General features: G+C 39.2%; 1 protein-coding gene across 1 annotated transcript; it reads right to left on the reverse strand.

Moving 5' to 3' along the window:
- Positions 1-258: 258 nt before the first annotated feature.
- Snup (snurportin-1) lies at positions 259-23,072 on the reverse strand. The gene is given in 10 exon segments (XM_071680644.1): positions 259-564; positions 5,593-5,688; positions 5,690-5,712; positions 9,537-9,718; positions 11,452-11,537; positions 14,900-15,088; positions 18,738-18,887; positions 19,404-19,497; positions 21,701-21,862; positions 23,052-23,072. Coding segments are annotated over 9 exon segments (1,074 nt in total). The 5' UTR covers positions 21,856-21,862; positions 23,052-23,072; the 3' UTR covers positions 259-465.
- Positions 23,073-23,406: the final 334 nt, after the last annotated feature.

Raw genomic sequence — 23,406 nt, forward strand, 5'->3', positions numbered from 1 at the left:
TCTGCAATCTTAACCTTTGACCTTAAAAGAATGCAATGTTCTGCAGTTTGGTTTCCTTTAAAACACCTTTATCTCTGAAAGACTTTTATTGAAAAATGTGGAAAGAACACAAAGCAACAGACATTTATTCATAAAACTATTTCAAACAATCCTTGAAGTAGTTACTATTAAAAGACAAAAAGAAACATTAAGAATGAGTGATACGCAGAAATGATAAGGATCTTATAAATCATCACCATTCCAATTTCAATGGGGCAGAAGAAACCTGCACCTTTTGTGGGAATTAATATTGCTAAACTGAAGTTCCTTAAACCAGCAGGCTGGCAACCAGAAAGGATGCCTAATTCCCTGGGGTATTTTGCTACCCTTAAGAAATCAGTGAGATAAGGGATGTTGATATAAATGCAAGCTCACTGTCATCACACAGGGCTAAGCAGCTAATAAAACATATATGTTGACAGAGAACTAGCAAGCTGATGATTCCATTTGACTTTCCAGATTATCTTCCACTCTTTTATTTTTGGTTTTCTTAGTGGTTTCATTCCTAAAGGAGGAAACATCCATCTGCAATGTAAGAAAAATTATTTGGTAAAATGATTTGGTAAACAGAGAAGAGGTAGTAAAAGCTTTGCGGAAGATGAAAGCCGGCAAGGCAGCAGATTTGGATAGTATTGCAGTGGAATTTATTAAAAAAGGGTGTGACTGTATTGTTGACTGGTTGGTAAAGTTATTTAATGTATGTATGACTCATGGTGAGGTGCCTGAGAATTGGCGGAATGCGTGCATGGTGCCATTGCACAAAGGCAAAGGGGATAAGAGTGAGTGCTCAAATTACAGAGGTATAAGTTTGTTGAGCATTCCTGGTAAATTATATGGAAGGGTATTGATTGAGAGGGTGAAGGCATGTACAGAGCATCAGATTGGGGAAGAGCAGTGTGGTTTCAGAAGTGGTAGAGGATGTGTGGATCAGGTGTTTGCTTTGAAGAATGTATGCGAGAAATACTTAGAAAAACAAATGGATTTGTATGTAGCATTTATGGATCTGGAGAAGGCAAATGATAGAGTTGATAGAGATGCTCTGTGGAAGGTATTAAGAATATATGGTGTGGGAGGCAAGTTGTTAGAAGCAGTGAAAAGTTTTTATTGAGGATACTGTAAGGCATGTGTACGAGTAGGAAGAGAGGAAAGTGATTGGTTCTCAGTGAATGTAGGTTTGCGGCAGGGGTGTGTGATGTCTCCATGGTTGTTTGATTTGTTTATGGATGGGGTTGTTAGGGAGGTGAATGCAAGAGTTTTGGAAAGAGGGGCAAGTATGAAGTCTGTTGTGGATGAGAGAGCTTGGGAAGTGAGTCGGTTGTTGTTCGCTGATGATACAGCTCTGGTGGCTGATTCATGTGCGAAACTGCAGAAGCTGGTGACTGAGTTTGGTAAAGTGTGTGAAAGAAGAAAGTTAAGAGTAAATGTGAATAAGAGCAAGGTTATTAGGTACAGTAGGGTTGAGGGTCAAGTCAATTGGGAGGTAAGTTTGAATGGAGAAAAACTGAAGGAAGTAAAGTGTTTTAGATATCTGGGAGTGGATCTGGCAGCGGATGGAACCATGGAAGCGGAAGTGAATCATAGGGTGGGGGAAGGGGCGAAAATCCTGGGAGCCTTGAAGAATGTGTGGAAGTCGAGAACATTATCTCGGAAAGCTAAAATGGGTATGTTTGAAGGAATAGTGGTTCCAACAATGTTGTATGGTTGCGAGGCATGGGCTATGGATAGAGTTGTGCGCAGGAGGGTGGATGTGCTGGAAATGAGATGTTTGAGGACAATGTGTGGTGTGAGGTGGTTTGATCGGGTAAGTAATGTAAGGGTAAGAGAGATGTGTGGAAATAAAAAGAGCGTGCGTGGTTGAGAGAGCAGAAGAGGGTGTTTTGAAATGGTTTGGGCACATGGAGAGAATGAGTGAGGAAAGATTGACCAAGAGGATATATGTGTCGGAGGTGGAGGGAACGAGGAGAAGAGGGAGACCAAATTGGAGGTGGAAAGATGGAGTGAAAAAGATTTTGTGTGATCGGGGCCTGAACATGCAGGAGGGTGAAAGGAGGGCAAGGAATAGAGTGAATTGGAGCGATGTGGTATACAGGGGTTGACATGCTGTCAGTGGATTGAATCAAGGCATGTGAAGCGTCTGGGGTAAACCATGGAAAGCTGTGTAGGTATGTATATTTGCGTGTGTGGACGTGTGTATGTACATGTGTATGGGGGGGGGGGTTGGGCCATTTCTTTCGTCTGTTTCCTTGCGCTACCTCGCAAACGCGGGAGACAGCGACAAAGTATAAAGAAAAAAAAAAAATATATATATATATATATATATATATATATATATATATATATATATATATATATATATATATATATATATATCCCTGGGGATAGGGGAGAAAGAATACTTCCCACGTATTCCCTGCGTGTCGAAGAAGGCGACTAAAAGGGGAGGGAGCGGGGGGCTGGAAATCCTCCCCTCTCAATTTTTTTTAATTTTCCAAAAGAAGGAACAGAGAAGGGGGCCAGGTGAGGATATTCCCTCAGTGGCCCAGTTCTCTGTTCTTAACGCTACCTCGCTAACGCGGGAAATGGCGAATAGTTTGAAAAAAAAAAAATATATATATATATATATGCCTGAAAACAACAGCAAATTGCAGAACTTTTATATTTAGCATACTGTGTATAAAGCTGCTTATAAAAAGCTAAGTCATGAGAAGCAATTACATATGAAAAAAAAATACACTCATATTTGCTTACCATTTCCAGTATTAACAAGGTAAAGCAGGAACAGATGAAGAAAGGCCTCATTCGCTCACACCCATTCTTTAGCTGTCATGTACAGCCCCCTATCCACAACCAGACCCCACAAACCTTTCTGTTGTTTTCCCTGTCTGGTTCTTATGCCCTGGTTAAGTCCACTGACAACATGCCACCCTTTATACTCACCATCTCTCCATTTCACTCTATCCCATGTATGCCTTTCACTCTCATACATGTTCAGGCATGTAGCTCTCAAAATCTTTTTCACCCCCTCCTTCCATCTCTAATTTGGTCTGTCCCTTCTCCTAGTCTCCTCCCATTCTGACATAAATATCCTCTATGTGAACCTCTCCTTACCCATTCTCTCCAAAAGTCCAAACCATTTTGCCAAAACCTCTTTATCTCTCTCAACCACACTTGTTATTGCCGCATCCTCACCCTTCACTCACCCTACCATTCATACCCACTTCCACTTCCATGGTTCCATGTGCTGCCATGTTGACTACTAGATATCTAAAGCACTCCACTTCTTCCAAAACTTCTCCATTCAAACTCAATCCCACCTAAACTGTCCTGCACTGCTTTTATTCACAATTACTCCCAAACTCAGACACCATCTTCTGCAGTTTCTCACTTGAATTTATCATCAGTTCTGTGTCATCAGCAAACAACTGACTCGCTTCCCAGGACCCCTCAACCCCAAGAATGCATACTCGCCCCTCTTTTCCAAAATCTTTACATTTACCTCCCTCACATCCCTACCCTTAATAAAATCAAACAACCATAGTGTCATCACACACCTATACCACAGACCTCTCTTTTTCACCTGAAACTGTTCACCCTCCTCTCTAACTACTCACACACACACCAGACATTTGTAACACTTTCCACAAGGCATCTCTATCAACCCTATCATATGGTTTCTCTAGGTCCATAAATGCCACACACAAATCCCTCTGTTTATCTAAGTAATTCTCACATTCTTTACAGCAACACCTGAGCCACACATCCTCTCATGAAACTACCTTCTTTCTCTCCACTCTGATGCTCTGCACATGCCTTCACTCTCTCAAATACCACTCTAGGGACACTCAACAAACAACAACAACAACGTGTAATGCACTGAAACCACAGCTCCCTTTCCACATCCAGGCCCCACAAAACTATCCATGGTTTATCCCAGATGCTTCACATGCCCTGGTTCAATCCAATGACAGTATGTCAACCCCGGTATACCGCATCATTCCAATTCACTCTATTCCTTGCATGCCTTTCACCCTCCTGTATGTTCTGGCCCCGATTGCACAAAATCTTTTTCACTCCATCTTTCCACCTCCAATTTGGTCTCCCACTTCTCGTTCCCTCCACCTCTGACACATATATCCTCTTTGTCAATCTTTCCTCACTCATTCTCTCCATGTGACCAAACCATTTCAATACATCCTCTTCTGCTCTCTCAACCACGCTTTTTATTACCACACATCTCTCTTACCTTTCATTAATTACTCGATCAAACCACCTCACACCACATATTGACCTCAAACATTTCATTTCCAACACATCCACCCTCCTCCGCACAACCCTGCCTATAGCCCATGCCTCGCAACCATATAACATTGTTGGAACCACTATTCCTTCAAACATACCCATTTTTGCTCTCCAAGATAGCGTTCTCATCTTCCACTCATTCTTCAATGCTCCCAGAACCTCCGCCCCTTCCCCCACCCTATGACTCACTTCCACTTCTATGATTCCATCCACTGCCAAATCCACTCCCAGATATGTAAAACACTTCACTTCCTCCAGTTTTTCTCCATTCTAACTTGCCTCCCAATTAACTTGTCCCTCAATTCTACTGAACCTAACAACCTTGCTCTTATTCATATTTACTCTCAACTTTTTTCTTTTACACACTTTACCAAACTCAGTCTCCAACAAGTGCAGGTTCTCACCCAAATCAGCCACCTGCGCTGTATCATTAGCAAACAACAACTGATTCACTTCCCAAGCACTTTCATCCACATACTTGCCCCTCTCTCCATAACTCTTGCAGTCACCTCCTTAACAACCCCACCATAAACAAATTAAACAGCCACAGAGATACCACGCACCCCTGCCGCAAACCGACATTCATCGAGGACCAATCACTTTTCTCTCTTCCTACTTGTACACATGCCTAACATCCTTAACAAAAACTTTTCACTGCTTCTAGCAACTTATCTTCCACACCATATACTCTTAACACCTTCCACAAAGTATCTCTATCCACCCTATCATATGCTTTCTCCAGATCCATAAATGCTACAAGCAAATCCATCTGCTTTTCTAAGTATTTCTCACATACATTCTTCAAAGCAAACACCTGATCCACACATCCTCTACCACTTCTGAAACCACACTGCTCTTCCCCAATCTGATGCTCTGTACATGCCTTCACCCTCTCAATCAATACCCTCCTATATAATTTCCCAGGAATACTCAACAAACTTATACCTCTAATTTGAACACTCACCCTTATCCCCTTTGCCTTTATACAATGGCACTATGCATGCATTTTGCCAATCCTCAGGAACCTCACCATGAACCATACATACACTGAATATCCTTACCAACCACTCAACAACACAGTCAACCCCTTTTATAATAAATTCCACTGCAATACCATGTGCATGGTGCAATGTCCAAATAAAAGGAAACAAATTCTGCTTGAGGAAAACTGTTTGTGAAGAAAATGGGTTTTATCAAAATATAATTAAACAGAAAAATTTGAAGAAAGCTACACTAAAACATTTTCAATCTCACCTTCTCACACTTCGCTTTCAGTTTTTCCTGTCTTTTTTCTTCACCATACTGAATATGAGTAGGTAGGTTAATGTATTTTTCTGGCATTTGCGATAGAAACCTCACCTGGTACCGGGACATCTGAAAGAAATGGAGAAATTATCAATGATGTAAATATTCTTCATATAAAATCAGATTCATATTCAAAAAATTACTTAGTGCAAGATGCCAGTTTAGCTATAAGTGTCAGATCTGTTTAAGGAAGATATACAATTCATATGTAGCATAAAATACTAATGACACACATTTACTCAAATAATGTAACAACAGTGTAAGTAACACCTGTGAGAATATTTAATTCTCCTTTAGTTACAACAATCACTAAATAATCCATCATCCTTCTTAATTTTCTGTATAAACCCAAGCACTTACTGTAGTTAAAAAGTATCTTCTGTACAGTTACTAATGTATAATGCAATTAAGGGAGAAACCTTAGACAAAATGTGAAGAAATACTTTTGTAGTACAGAATGTTCCACTGCTAGGACCCTTTATATATAAGGGGACTCCCTTTCTGATGCAAAAGCAGGCTAGAAAATTTGCTCCAACTGTAAAATTGATGGGGCAGGGTAAAAAAGAGTAAAGTCTTCTCCCACAGTGCATTGCTTTTGGAAGACAAGAGGTATCTCACAAAAACAAAAACTTAAGTGCCTATGTCTGAGCACTAGTCTGAAGTCAAAATACTCTTCCTTCAAAGTGAAAGGTTGAGGAACAGAAAATCAGAGAAAAGGGCAAAACATGCTCCTTTAAAAAGATGTCCATTTCAAATACATCACTAAACAGACAGCTCTACAATCTAAGCCATTTTTCTTTTCAAGATCATCAAATACATCACTAAACAGACAGCTCTACAATCTAAGCCATTTTTCTTTTCAGGATCAATCAGACCTAACCCTTTTAGACCAAAAATAGAGAAACCAGCCTTAATTACCATCACCATCAATCAACATTCGAAGCAGTTGCCACTTCCCATTCTCTGTAGCACTCCTTAAACTATCTTGGTGCATTGTAGGCAGGCATCTTTGTGGCCAGACTTAAGAAAATCCACTTTTCTCTTTAAAAGTTAGAAGAAACAACCTGTGGGTTAAGCACTGACTGACCATGAAATGGAGACTCCAGCACCATGCTCCCCCTCCTAGTTAGCAGGGCAGCAGATACTTCTGACAAGAATTCATTTGGGGGCAATTATCCTCGCTTGTGAAACTCGTGGCTGACGAGCTGTACTATCTATAACCCCAGCTCTATTGTATAAGCATCCAAATATCACATATTAAAGATGCAGCACATGGTATACAATACAACGTTGGGTACTTTTACACCGTTAAGGCCTTGTCCACTACAAAACAATGCAAACCTGTTCAGGAGCCGAAGCCAAAAAATTAATCTGAAACATTCAAACATTTTCCCACATTAAGAATGAAACCTGTTCTAAGGAATAGGCATCTATGATTAAGGAACTTCACCCAGTACATTCTTCTGAACTAGCTTAAATCAAAACACTGAGATGAGCTAGCACTACTCCTTTACTGATGTTAGTCTGGATGAGAGAGCTTTATGTAACGTTTAAAATTTTGTGAAACAAAACAGCCCAAAATGGATTACTCTGACCTCAAGTTTCCTTGCCTGCACAGAAAGCCAGCAACTTCCCCATCCTGGGATGAATCTGCATATGTCAGTAAATTTTCTTCACATCCAGACTTATGGGCCATACATGTTCCTGCAGAATATTGCAGGCACTTTGTGATTATTTTGAACTTATACCATTATATCTAGTTGTTTAATATAGATAAATAGCAAACATAACAAAAAGAAGTGGTTAAAATGATCCATCAAAACAGTCTAAGATCACTGCCATATTGTGGCAACTGATACCAGTTTTGTCTCTTGTTATATATAGTTCTCAGCAGACAACAAATTAGTTGATTCACACCATGAAAAACCCACAAAGAAAAGACAAAAATGCCCATCCGAAATCTCTGAAGGCCTGAAAGAAATGCCCATCCGAAATCTATGAGGGCCTGAAAGAAATGCCTATCCGAAATCTCTGAAGGCCAGAAACAATGTGAATAGGCTGCAAGCTAATATCAGTAAACAATGTGACCTCATGGCAACAGCAAACAAGTGGAAATAAGGAAGGGTAATGGCTTAGTGCCACTTCATCTCCAAGTTATAGTGTCACAGAACTAAATAGGTTGCCATATATGCACTAAGACCTGTGAATCACCATATACAGGCCTCATTTGCTTTATGATGGTTGAAATGGGTGAATTCTTAAAGATATTATCTCATCTTGGGGGATGAAATGGTGTATTTACTCTTACAGAATAAGTGCTTTCTGATGCTCATAGAGTTTTTCATTGTCAAAATATGCATACTAACATCAGGATGTTTAAATAGTGCTATAATCATTCATATTTCTTAATTAGACATTCTTCTTAACCCTAAAGCTTTGTAATGCAGATGAGTTTCTTTACTAATCTATCCCAGCATTCTATTCTGTGAATTAATCTAACAATCTCTAATATCATATTCATCACCAACACCCCACCTTTCTGATAAAAACAATTTTTGCATTATTTGAGATTACCTTGATTAGGGCCTCAGCTGCCCATGTCATCTCAGCTAACAAGGAAAAAGAATTATAAATCTTTATTCTAGTCTTATCCTAAATTTGTAATCATAGTTTGGTTACCTCACTGAAATAAAGATACCATTGCTAAAGAAAATATTCAGCCTAGCAACTAAACTGTTAATTGCTTCAAACTAATAGCATACAAGGAATGATTCTGGGTACTGGGAGTATGCCCACACTATGTCATAGATGAAAAAGAGCTGTTATGTATAACTTTACAAAATCACAAATAATGTAGACAGCATCAAAATCAATTCATTAGCTTTTGATGAACATATCAGGAACCTGAAGACATGAGTACAAACTGACAAAGAAACATTACCAATCCAGACAAAGAACAAATAGATTTCCAACAAGGGTAGTTATCTGATGGTATTCCTTTCCATGTGAAACTGAAAACTGAAAAAAATGTGAAGTTTGAAGAGCTTATTAAACTGCTTTAAAAACAACAAAAAGAAAGAAACTTGTTATAAATTCATATTTACTCAGGAACTTTTGCATTTTATCTCAACCATAAATTATATATATACAGCAGCTGTAGTTTCTTTTTACCTTTAATTTAAGATTCTTTAGTTCATATTTCATCATTTCTATTTTTCAGTTCGCATTTTTTTTCTGGTCATATATAGAGATGATCATAAGTCACATAGGTCATAAGTAGGGGAGAGCTTGTACAATATATAACCATAAGCCATATATATACAATATTAGATGCCAGCACTGTCAAAATTTTTTTTTTTTTTTTTTTTTTATTTTATACTTTGTCGCTGTCTCCCGCGTTTGCAAGGTAGCGCAAGGAAACAGACGAAAGAAATGGCCCAACCCCCCCCCCCATACACATGTACATACACACGTCCACACACGCAAATATACATACCTACACAGCTTTCCATGGTTTACCCCAGACGCTTCACATGCCTTGATTCAATCCACTGACAGCACGTCAACCCCTGTATACCACATCGCTCCAATTCACTCTATTCCTTGCCCTCCTTTCACCCTCCTGCATGTTCAGGCCCCGATCACACAAAATCTTTTTCACTCCATCTTTCCACCTCCAATTTGGTCTCCCTCTTCTCCTCGTTCCCTCCACCTCCGACACATATATCCTCTTGGTCAATCTTTCCTCACTCATTCTCTCCATGTGCCCAAACCATTTCAAAACACCCTCTTCTGCTCTCTCAACCACGCTCTTTTTATTTCCACACATCTCTCCTTGCAAGCACAATGTGGTTTCTTCGACATGAGACTTTAAAGGTATATTATGTACTTACTTAAAATTTCAGGAAACATATATGCCTTTAGCCAGCCAACTAAAGGTGTAGGGCCATGAGTGTAGTGGCTCTCTTTGTGATAAAATAAAATTCCATCCAGAGGCACTGTAAATGGCAGTGGATCACTCACTAACCTCCCTAAGGCTGCAGGTGAACAATCATAGTATGGTACTCGTTCAAATCTGAAATATGCAAAGTTAGATACACAGTGGACTAGATGACTTGGGATATGTTCATGGATGGGTTGATGTTATACAAAATAAAGGTTCTGAAGGATGAGAATCCTTTTCTCTTCTGTGAGCATCTGAGAGAGCATTAGAATGCACCCCTCCAATCATCATCAATTTCATAATGTCAGTGGATACTAATTCACAGGAACTTAACAACCAAGGAGTAATCTGCCTAAGCCCATGACATCGCAATGCGCAGGTGATGTAGCAAAATGTCTAGGCCACCAACACTCATTTGCTGGGCTCTTTTACCCACTCTGAGCTATAGAGATAATAAAACTTACTAAACTGCCATTTAATCATCTCAAGGACCTTAATCAAAGGCAATAATAACAAGTCAAACAATCTAAATTAACATCATGGCAATGACCCCTACTGCCAAAGAAAAATCAAACGGTAAAATGAAAAAGGTAAAAGAGCACTGACCTCTGTGACACAAAGATCTACATATAAAAATTTGAATGTTTATTCACTAAAAATAAATCGTCATTACAACATGATACAATAAAAGGCCAAGCCTTGCTACAGGATCAGTGATCTTAACTTCCTCTTCAAATATTGATATGATAATATCTTCAGTAATTCTGTAAAATCATTTTGAAGTATATTCTAATCTATCTATCTGTATCTCTGATGCTTGTTCTCACCTGGAACTCCCTCACGGGGGTGGCCATGGCAATAGAGTCTCCAGAACTAGTGAATTCCAGTGCCACTTCTTGGCCTTTGGTACCTCATCCTTAACAGGCCACTGGCAGAGGGAAACTCTAGCATGGTGTTTGCAGAGGTTCTTACTTAATGTTCCTACAGACTACTATTACCCAATGCTCCTGTCTTATGTTCCTAAATAAATTCTATATTCTCATTTGATATCTGAGCTTCAAAAATGAGAAGCTTTGTTGTCATAAATTATATTACTGTGAAGGATCCAGTGGCCAGGACCAAAGTGGCAGAGGCGAGTGAAAAGGTGGAAGAGGGGGGTTAAGGTTATGCATTGTCTGCTAGGGCAAAGATGGGTATGCTTCAAAAACTGTAGTCCCAAGAGTGTTGTGTGGAACTGAGTTTTTTGCCTAAAATGCAAAACAAAAAGAAGGAATAGTGATGGAAATGAAATCCCTGAAGGTTGACTGCATAAGAAATATGTGGAAGCACAAGCAATTACAAGAGCTGAACAGGGTGTGCTGAAAAGATCTGGACACATAAAGAGAAAGAATCTGCATGTCAGAAATGGCAGAGTCATAGGGAAGAAAAAAATTGAGCAGGAGATGAAAGGACGTAGTAGTGCTGGAGGCTTTGGGGTATCAAAGCTAAGTATTCAAGAAGTGTGCAAGGCTTTCAAAGGATACAATAAATTGAAATGGGATGATATTGATAAGGATCATGCCATCAATGGGCTGTAACATGGGCTTTGTCGTGAATGGTAGGCTTTGGATGCAGATCATTATACAAAGATATCTATGAAATGGACGTGTGCTAAAGAGGCTGCTATTTGTTTGTTCTTTACATTACCATGCCATGGTGAGAAAAACAATAAATCACTGGAAAAACCATCTTTAATATTGTCATTAATTTAGTACTGTTCAAATATTTCAAAACATCAGTGAGCTTTGAATTAAGAAGAGTAGACACTACCTGGGCATTTAAAAAAAAAAAGCATTGCATTGCATTATGAAAAATAAACTACCTACCTAAATGGATTAAATTTTGATACTTGTGACACCTCAGGTCTTTCCTCCGACAACCTTGATTTCAGCCATTCAAATCTAAACAGAGTCTGAAAAATTAATAAAGATATTAATGCCTGACATGTTTCACTCTTCTTGCATATTTTAGCATGAAGTTTGAAAATTGTACCTAAACATCTTTAAGATTTAAAAACAGAGCAATGACACAGACGGTGAACAGTTCTTTGAAAGATGTAACAACAAGAAGGCATATCATGAAATCAAACAAGAAACTTGTTACAAAACAAATCAGTGTATTTACTCTTCACAAGAGACACCATGAATATAATCTTTCAAGTGTGCAGGGCAGTGTCTCACAAGGCAAGGGTGCCACTGCCTGAGGCTGGGTGTTGCTACAACTGGGGGTGAAGCCACTGCTGGTGGGTACTCCCCTTGACCCATGGGGGGATTAGCAAAGCCTTGGTGCATAGGTGACGTCAGTTTTGCAAAGACTGGCAGCCACTGCCATCCAGCTTCAGTGAGTATTATCTATGCAACTTCACCTCTGCTACCATGCCCGACCTGTCCCACACCCTTCAAAACAATATCCTGCATGCCCATATATAGCTGGAGCAGCACAGCGGTGTCACCTGCTGAACCACCCTGCACCTGAGCCTGGCTCTCTGCTATGGCCCACTCCCTGTTTTGCAGAGCAGTTCTCCATCACCATTACATCAGATAATGTTGCCGGGGCAACAGGACACCATCTTGCAACAGCCTGAGTCGCTTTGCTGTTGTACAAGCTACCTCCAACACCTGTGTTGTCCCTCAACACCCATTTGAATGCCTTCACCGATGCTTCCCCACATCTACTGGACTGATGGAAGTGGTCTGAGGAGATGTGAGCCATGATTCCCCATTTTTTGTAAAAAGCTTCCATCTCCTCACTGTCTAGATTGGTTTCCCCATCCAAGGCAATTTCCTTGGGTGCACTCCATCTCCTGAAGAAAGTGAGTAGCCTTGCTATAACTTGGAATTTTCCCCCATGGGTTTGAATCCTACTCACTGCACCATTTAAGAGGTGCAATGAAAGCAAGCAGTCCATCCTCACTTTATCATAAAGAAGTATCCTTTCACAGGAGATGGATAGTATCTCAGTCTGACTCCTGCCTCCAACTGCCTGGTAAGCATCACCATGCTGCTGGGTGCCTGCTACCCAACTATCATACCACACACATAATGCTATGGCGATAGAGGAGTTAAAAGACAGTGTGTCAACTTAAATGTGGCACAGAAATATGTTACATTTGATTTAACGGACTTTCGGCATTAATGGACACCCCTTCCACCCTATTAATCCATTAAATCGAGGGTTCACTGTAATGAGGATAGGTCAGAGTGAAAGAAAGCCTTGATCTGAATATCATATAGCAAGAAATATTCTGTAGAAATTTGTGTATACAGGAGACATGGGGTCAGTATCACCCCTAGTCTGTCACCAGAGTCCCATCTTTAGAACCCTAGTCTGTCATCAGAGTCCCATCTTTAGAAAACAGTTAAAAAGACTAACAGTCTGCTGGAAAATATCAAAAGTGCATTCAAGTTCATAAATAAGGAAACATTAAGCAAGATGTTCAAGTCTTACATGAGAACTAGAATAATCTTCCAAAAGTTTGGTCAACACAAAGAACTAAAAGAGAACATCCAGGGGGAAGGGGGGAGAAATATGGTACCAGAATCAAGGAAGCGCAGGTACAAGGAAAAGCTTGGGGCTTTAAAAATACCCACCATGTAGAAGAAAAGAGTGAGGAATGATCCTATCATAACCCTTCAGTTTTCAAACCATACATGGTGTAGATACAGGACAGTTCTCTATAAGATGTTGGGACAATAAAACCATAGGACATAGCATGAAATTAAGAAACTTATTCATGAATCTGCAAAGTCTTTTCAGTATAAGACTTACGAACGAATAAAGCAGACTGAATGAGGTACCTGTAAATGCTGACAGCATGCATAAGCTTTTAAAAGTTGTATGACAATAGAAAAGGGTCAAGAAGTGTATCATCGTCAGTAGATGAGAAGTAAAGATCTTGTTTAAAATTTTCTCACTCCAAAGGAGATCATCATTTCCCTACTAATGCATGAAGCTGCAAGGGCCCCATAAAAGAGTTCCTGGGGTTATATGATTTAAAATCTATCTATCTATCTATATCTCTAATGCTTCTCCCTTTCCAGAGCTTCCTCAGAAGGGTCTCTACAACCAGTGACCTCCAGTGCCATTTCTTAGCCTTTAGTGCCCTACCCTTTACAGGTCACTGGTAAAGGGCAACTCTATCACAGTGTTTGCAGAGGTTCCTACCTAATTTTCCTACTGACTACTAGATTTTCTTCATAGATTCCCAATTAGTGATTGGGCCGTGCAGGAAAGTCTAACTACTTCTACTTCTGTGCTTTTCTTTTGTAATTAAAACTACAAAACAGGGGTGGTTGTTGGTAAGCAACCTAACTACTTTTTATAGTGAAAGAAGTTGTTAATTGAGGGAAGGAGTGTATGGACACTATACGAGGAAGATTCAAGATCAGACTGCTGATAGCATGTTCCTGCCTAATACTTCTATCTATTGCTTCTACCATTTGCCTAAAGGCAGGGCTACAGCACAATGTTAACCAGAGGAAAATCCATAGTTACAAAGAATGATCTGTGTAAGTTTAGTGTTGTCAAGTGTAATGTGTAACAGAGACTCTGTATGTTTGTGGACAAAATTCTAGTAATCCATATGTGGGTGAGGCAGAAAGAAAAGACAGCTATCTGATCAAAAGAGTGCATTTTGACAACCACTAAAGAGCTGGCTCACTACACAGCCTTAACTGACCCTCCTGATATCCAGGCGGGTAGTACTGGTATTATACATCCCTGATATTACCTACAAAATCAATCATAACTAAACACAATACATACTTATGGTTATTTTTCAAACTTCATGCTATACACACTAAGCATACTATGAACACTCATATTTTCTTTGTACTTTTAAATATCTATTTACAGAGGACTTTACTTACATAAATAAATAAACCGACAATCTTATCAAATACACAGTAATACAATAAAGGTACAAATAATTTTCTTATACTGTAAAGTTTAAAAAATAATGCTATAAGAATTATCTCTATCATAAAACCAGCTATATTTTCATAACCTGGTGTTTTACTTAAGGAAAGTGGAAGCCTACATAATATACACCCTTAAAGATGATACATGAGTGACTGAAGCATGTGATATTCATTCTAGATTGAGCAATGCATCTGCATTTAAGTGATGGAATCAAAGTTAGCCTAGCATTCAAATGAGGGTGAAAATTGTTATATCACTATCAGCTTAGGAGCTAAAATTCCAAGGCTGTCAGTCCATGGTTATACCTAACAGCAAATTAGATATTTTTCATTAATGCCTTCAACTGTTACTTACTTCACACTCCATGATGGACTGATTAAGCCATACCACTAGATCTATGACATAGTATGTCTTGTTGATTTCAGACCATATACAGTCCAGCAGGGCATATCCTTTACTAGCTGTATGGCGATTTCCACCAGGCAACAAGGAAGGGAACTGGTTCACCATGATACCAGATTTGGCATATGCACGTGTTTTCCCCTGTTGGCAGAAACAGTTAACTAATGATAAAATGAATAATCAAATTATTTTCATAAAAACAGGGCATATGAAACAGTTATGGCAAACCATGGAGCATAGCTTTGGATGGTTGACTCTGATATCAGTACTTGATACATGACAGATAAAACACGGAAATGCGCAAATGGGGCCTCTGACTGTTTTTTCCTGAAGCAACTGGGTATAAAAGATAGAAAAAAATGTATCCAGAGGCACTAGTTTTGGTATATTATACATAACAGCTAGAGAGTGCATATGTGCAAATAAGGCTAAAAGGCTATCATTCAACTGTTCCTGATGCTACCTTACCATGACAGGAGGAGCAATTTCATATCAAAAAAATATTTATCCACAGGCTGATCTAAAAACTGACTTAAAGTACATCAGAAATATATATTCCACAAATATCTACTTAACAGGCCTAAATGGTATGCATCACCAGCTTGGTCATCCCATATGAAGGAGACAAAGAACTGGTACAGAAAGTCCAATGGCAGAAAACAAAGTCAGTACCTACGGTATAGCAGCTGAACAACAGGGAGAGAATAGAATATGCAGTAAAGGTATGCACTGAATTACAGGGAAAATAGAAATATTAAAGGCTGAACTACCAAAGTGGACACACTCCTCAAGGAGGTTGCCATGGCAAAAGAGTCTCCAAAACTAGTGAACTGCAGTGCCACTTCTTAGACTTTAATGCCTCACCCTTAACAGGCCACTGACGGAGGGCAACTCTGGTGCAGAGTTTGCAGAGGCTCTTCCCTAATGTTCATACTTACTACTACTACCTAAAGCTCCTTCCTAATGTTCCTATTGACTACTTTTACCTAATGTTTCCACATGAATCTACTGGCAAATTGTTCCTACCTAAAATTAATATCTACTGCTCCAACCATTTTGTTAAAAGGCAGAGCGAGCTCAATGTTCACTGCAGAAAAATCAAAGTTACAAAGAATGAATTGTGTGAGTTAAGTGTTGTCAAGTGTTATGTATAACAAGGACAGAGTGTATATTTATGAATGTGGTGTAAGGTCAGATTAAAAGAATCTATAAAAACTCCAATTCTTTATCAAACAACTAACAGCAATATGTACAGAGCAAGAGTGTACAAGATGGCTGCCTAGCTGGGACTGACGCAGCATGAGCTGGCTGCCTTGACGATAGCAATAAAACAACAATAGTAACAACAGTCGATCAAAGCCAACTACCAACTTCAGGTCATTCATTGCACTGACTACTTGTCAGATCTCTCTTTCTTCAAAGAAAACAAAGCAGTCTTTATAAAAACAAAACCATTAATTACACAAATAATAAGAGAACCATTCTTGTAAAGTGGAATATTCATATACAAGAACAATGCACATTAATTGCTCATTAAAGGATATATAGATAAAAGTAATCAAACCATCCCACAAATACATAACTTAAAATTGTAGTATCTCTGCCTCAACATTACTCACTTTTCACTAAGAATAATCACATAAAACATAATCTAATCATTTATTCCATAACATATTGGCACTCTTTTGTTCCAGGTGGAGCAATGCAGTGGAGCATGTGGAAAGGTTGAACTGTCACGACACATGACCATAGGCTCTGTCTAGGTTGGTTGCTGGTTCACTGGGGTTGACCGTTGTGGTGTATGTTCACTAAGTTCTGGGGTTGGAACTGCTTCACTTACATCTGCACATCAATTATAGCACTTGAGAAGTTCTGGGGTTGGAACTGCCTCAGTCACATCCACATCAATTATAGCACTCACCTGCATCCTCCCAGCTGCTCCCCTCCACCAATCTCTCTGCTGTACAGAGAAGATGATGACAATTCCCTGATACATCCGATCACCAACTGTGACTAGATAAGATTGGAAGAAACTTCCTTGACACATACCTCCGGTGTCCACCCCTTGCTGCCTTGAAGTCTCATATGTATAGCATCTCATGGAGATATTGGGCTTAAGGGATGTGAGCTTCAATTGTAATAATGTGCCTGTTTAGCGTTCTCAAAATGATATCTCTTTTGTCTTGTTCTGTCGAGTGGCATGGTCGTAATAGAGTTACTGTACATGGCATTTAAGTCTTACACCGACAACCCATTAAGCGTTGAGCTGGACTTGAATGCATGCCCTCACTTGGAGCATTTCGCCAGTTTAACAGTGCCAAGAACTCAGACTTTCCTGACAATTTACATTTTGTAAACAGCCTCTTCACAGTCTTCACAGCATTTTCAGTCTTGCCAGTGACTAGAGGTGATATGCACATGGCCATTTGTTGGCAAAGGCTTGGAAGTCCACTGTGTTGTACTGTGGACAGTTGTCTGTCACAAGGGAGTCTGGTATTCCATATAGGGCAAAGATGTCCTGTATCTCTCTTATTACTCCTTCTGAAGGAAGATTTCTAACTCAGGCAACATCAATATAATTACTGTAATAGTCCACCACAACCAGTATATCCCAGTTTTCAAGATAGCAAATGTCAACTCCCACCTTAGCCCATGGGTGGAAAGGAAAATCATGACTCATTAGAGGCTCCTTCTTCATAGTGTCTCTTTCCCTCAGACAAACATCACAATGAGAAACCAGTGCTTTTACATTGGATGACATTCCAAGCCAGAGTATTGTTTCTCTCATGCAAGGCAGGCAACTCTCTAACCGAATGTGACCTCAATGACCAATGTCCAGCATCTCCTTCCTCAACAATATTGGTTCCACCAGTCTATTTCTTTTAAATATCAAACCATCCTCTGCATGCAGCTCATCTCTATAGTAAAGCTGATGATGCACTGCGACATACTGTTCAAACAACTCTCTCGGCTGTTATTTATATAGGTTGAACCTGTACCTCTCAAACATTGTGCTGCTCATGGGTTGGCAATAGTCTTCAAAAGCTTGGAGCGCTTGCACTTGTTTTAAGTCTTTCTTTTGCTATATAATTATTTTGAATGCATCAAAAACCTTGTGTGATTCAGATCCAATTACAGTCAACAACACCAATACTTGAACCTCTGGCTTCTTATCACTCAGTTTCATCACCATTGCATAACACTCATACCGGCTTCTCCAGTACCTCCACAATTTGGCTGCATTCCGCTCATGAATCTCAAAATATAGAGGGGGTTATAAGAGGTGTGATAACACCATGACCTGCCCTCAAAACATAGTCGAGTTCATCCTGCCACAATGCAGTGTAGGTCGTATAAAAAGAATCATTAAAAACTCCAATTCTCTATTAAACAACTAACAGCAATATGTACAGGGAGAGAGAGAGTGCACGAGCCGGGTGCCTGACTGGGACTGACGCAACCTGGGCTGGCTGCCTTGACTATAACAATAAAACAACAATAGTAACAGGAGTTGACCAAAGCCAGCTTCCAACTTATGGCTGTTTGCTACACTAACTACTCATCACTAAACAGAATGCCAGTAGGCCACACATGGGTGAAGCATTAAAAGTAAACAGCTACTTGGGTCAAAGGAATGCAATTTGACAATCACTGAAAAGCTGGCTCACTACACAGCCATCACTAACCCTCTCAATACTCAGGCGGGTAGTACTAATAACATACCTCCCTGGTCACTGGCTGCCTATCAACTACTGCCTACAGTTATTCAGTGTTACTCCTGAAAACTTACCCTGGCAGAAACTATAAGAGATCGCTTTCCAACTGGGCATGGTACAGCAAGAAAACATGTAGCAAAATCTTCTGGCACATCTACTAGCCACTCACTTAACATCAGGAAATTACGATACTTCTTTGGTCGTGAATAACATGCCTTCTCCATCTGGGGAAATGAGAGAGAAAAACAGTAAATATGCCTAAGGGATGATTTTCACTTGGATTATATCTGCTTGAATTAGAACTAAAACAAAAATTTCAATATACATGTAAAAAGAAAATGTGAATATCATAAAGATTTATGTTTTGAAGTGGTACTATAGTAAGGATCTGAAAGGAAATTATAATAAGTACAGAATATCATGAGTAATTACAGTGAATTCAGTAAAAGTAGTTATAAGTCAGATATAATGGGAATACTTTAAAATCTGATGTGGTCAACTGAAAAACACAGGAAACAGAATTATGTGGCTTTTGGGAACCAAGGGAAACAAGCCGTCAGAAATATAAATAGGTGGATTGACAAAAAAAACAAAGACAAGTAGATAGACATGTGAAAAATTTACTTGGCTAAAGAGATAAAACAAGTAGTAATCATGATTTGTGATGAACATAAATAAGGTAAATGGTAAAAATATACTGAAAAGAAATAATAAGTCCAGGACTTGATGGATTAACTTACCTGTTCATATTCCATGCCTTCATCTGTTCTCTCAAATGAATGAGATGGCCCTTCCTCAATACAACGCAGATGCATCAGGAGGTCATAGCGTGCCCTGAGAATATTAACTTTCAGGCAGTCTTTAAGACGACAATGATAAAATATTTCCATGGTAGCATCACACAGCCCTGCCTCACACCTACATGTATTCCAAAATTTTTGCTCAGCACTCCAACCAATCTTACACATGCATTTCCCTCACTATGGAAGGCTTTTACACCATCCAACAGTTGTCCCCCTACACTATACATCCTTAACACATCACAAAAAGCATTCCTCTCGACTCTGTTATACACTTTCTCCAGATCCATAAAAGCTGCATACAACTTCTCACCTTTTGCTAAATACCCTTCCATGGTCATCTTTACAACAAAAATCTGATTCACACATCCCCTACCTTTCTTAAAACCCCCTTGCTCTTCACTCATTCTGCATTCAGTCACTTCCATCACTCTGTCAATTAATATTCTTGCATACACTTTTCCTGATATACTTAACACTTATTCCCTTATAACTGCTATGTACATCCTTTGCACCTTTTCTTTTGAATAAATGAACAATAATAGCTTTCACCCAATCCTCAGGCACAACCTTCTGTTTCCATGCTAAATTACATATAAGATGCATCCTCTCCATCACACTTTCTCCTCCATACTTCAGCATTTCAGCCATAATCCTACCAACTCCAGGTGCCTTTCCTACCTTCAGCCTCTTTATTGCCTTCTTACCTCCCTCTTTGCTATAGGCCCCTACATTTGTATCCTCTTCCTTCCCTCCTTCATACCCATGCACATAACAATTGCTGCCTCCCCTTCTCCCACATTCATCAGTTCTTCAAAATACTCTTTCCATCTTCCTTTCACTTCCTCTTTTTGATTCAGCAATTCCCCTTCCTTATTTCTCACATCAACATTTCCACTCTTACATCCACCTCTTTCCTTTTTTTTCTGCCTCCTTCCGGTATAGTTTCTTATAATCCCGAAACTTTTCACTTAACTTTCTTACAAAATCTCCATCTACTCTTTCTTTGCTTTCCTCTGTCAGCTTCTTAACATTCCACTTACACATTTTGTATTCTTCCCTCCTCCTTTGCTGAACTTCCACTGGAACATTCCTATTGAGCAATTTACTATATGCCTCTTTCTTCTCTTCCACAGGATTGCTAATCTCTTCTGTCCGCCATGCACTGGTATCTCACTACCTTGCATCCCACTACTGATTCTACAACCTTTACTAGTATTTCTCTAAACATTTTAAACACCTCATTCACAAATGAATGCATTCCTATATTCACTGCACTTCCATCTAAGCTTTCAGTTACCTTCCTTTCATACTCCCTGATTCATCTCCTTGCTTGCCAACACTTTTACCCCTCCACTCTTCTTTACACCATACCTCTATTCCCTCATCCTTATCCCTACAAGAATTTTCATGCAATGAGTAGGCTATGTACAGAAATTTCTTTTATCATCTGAAAGACATGAGAAGAAATTCTACTCTTCTCAGTGCCCCTTCAACCCCTATCATAGGTTAATGGCTGGTTGTGGGTTGTGTATACACAGTGAACCAGCTGAAATCAAAGATGGTTGGATGACCTTAGGGATGATGAGGAAAACTCTACGTATCAGCTGGTGAGGAAAGGAAAGAAGAATAACATGAGGAAATAAGCAAATAACAAAGTAATTCTATCAGCATTACATAAAGAGGCATTTGTTCACAGAGAAGAAATATGACATCTATCCATCTCTTCCATGATTTACCTCTCCTCTTTGTACCTTTTACCTTACTATATTAAAACAGCTTAACAAGTCAATCATCTGGCATGCACTGTTGATGACCATAATATTATAAAGATTTTCATCAATGCATCTCTCAAATGACATCTTCACGTTACATACACTTCTCTCATTTGCATTCTTTATTCTATTAATTCTTTTTACACCACCTATACTCTGCATATTATAAATCTTTATTGCTCTTAAATCTTACAATTTCCTTCTTTCCGGAGGCCACAAATTCTCAAAGCCCTATTAAGATAACGTAATAACAGGTTCTTAATACAAGTCTTCTGTTAATACAAAACTAAATAATGTTCTCATAATCACCAATTAAATGGAACAGCCAATAACATTCATTAGACTAAAATTTTCTACATGAGTCTGGGTCCCTTTCATCCTAGTACAGTGGACATTACTAATCAAAGAATGATAAATCCTAAAACAATAGAGTATAATAAAGAACGGACATGTAACACTTACTCTTTCCTTACTGCTAATACTTTTTTCCTTCGTTCATCTTGAGAAGAGCCAGTGCTTTTGGCCTTGTACAGGGAAAAGTGTGGGTGTTCTGCATGGGGGCTATTTTGGTGTGGTGTTACTGCCACCCCAGTGAGACTGGACAACAAATCCTCCATTATCAATCTGAAAAACAGCGAAAAGTTCAAAAACCTTTTTCTAATATAAAACTAAACTGGTATCCAATATCATACAAATTATCATTATCTGGCTCATATTGTCGTGATGCTATTATCTTAGAATGCATACTACACATTGGCTTCCAAAGAGAATCGAAATGGACAACCCTATTGGGAAAGATATGTTTTCATCTGCATGATGCCCATGCAGATCCCTCAGTTCAAGATGCAGTCTTACCAAGGACTTGTACAATAGTAAAATGATTCCCACACTTAAATATCTGAAGGCTCTCCTTATCAGCTTAAAGACATTACTGGCTTGGTTGATCTTTGCAATATGAATATCAAATTCTGAATTCTTGTCCAAACAGATGCCAATATCATTTTCCTCTTTCACGCATTTCAATTATGGTTAGCCCGTCTCTTTTGAAAACTTGCACACATATTCCTCTCCCTTTTGTCCAACCAGCATAGTGACATATTGTCCATGTGAAATTTCAGCAACCACTGTGGATTCCACTTCTGTAACTTAAGCATATCTCCCTGGAGAATACTATTGTCTTCTTAATCAGTCTTCACCCAAAGCCTATTACTAATTCATTTCAAACAGAATACTGAACAATATATGTTAAGGTTTTGGAAGGTGAAGTGCAGCTTTCATATGATCTGTTGATATCTTTTTCTTTATTATATTACCTTCTTTTACTTCATTCAACCTAGCCTTTTCTCTGATGTACTGCAACTGTTTAATCTAAAATTGTTTAATAAAAGTATTTCTTTCAAAATCATGCTCTGCAACTATTTTGTATTCTTTAAACACTCCACTAATACTACAAAATAACATCAATCAATATCCAAAGCTAACAAAGTTGCAGTGTCAAACCAGACAGTTACCTATAACTCGCCACTATCATCTTACCAAGTATTGTAAAATATAACAGAACAATCCAAACATTCCTCTGTCATTCTTACTCTAATCTTTAAATATTTCATTATCATGAAAAACGAAATCATTCATTATCCAGCCTCATTGGCACATTACTATTCATGCATTTCATCCAATAGCAACAATACTAAGGCAGAGGTAATAAAGCAACTTTTCACAATTTCCATTACTTTACCAGTGTTTTCATACTAAACTGGCCTACACCAAGCAGGTCCTGAGTACAGGCCTGTACCAGACAAGTCATACTTACTGGCCTGTACAAGGCAGGTCCTGGTTACTGGCCTGTACAAGACAGGTCCTGATTACTGGCCTGTACAAGGCAGGTCCTGATTACTGGCCTGTACAAGGCAGGTCCTGATTACTGGCCTGTACAAGGCAGGTCCTGATTACTGGCCTGTACAAGGCAGGTCCTGATTACTGGCCTGTACAAGGCAGGTCCTGATTACTGGCCTGTACAAGGCAGGTCCTGATTACTGGCCTGTACAAGGCAGGTCCTGATTACTGGCCTGTACAAGGCAGGTCCTGATTACTGGCCTGTACAAGGCAGGTCCTAGTTACTGGCCTGTACAAGGCAGGTCCTGATTACTGGCCTATACAAGGCAGGT

Source organism: Panulirus ornatus, chromosome 31 (genome assembly GCF_036320965.1).
Source record: "Panulirus ornatus isolate Po-2019 chromosome 31, ASM3632096v1, whole genome shotgun sequence".
NCBI classification, from domain to species: Eukaryota; Metazoa; Arthropoda; class Malacostraca; order Decapoda; family Palinuridae; genus Panulirus; species Panulirus ornatus.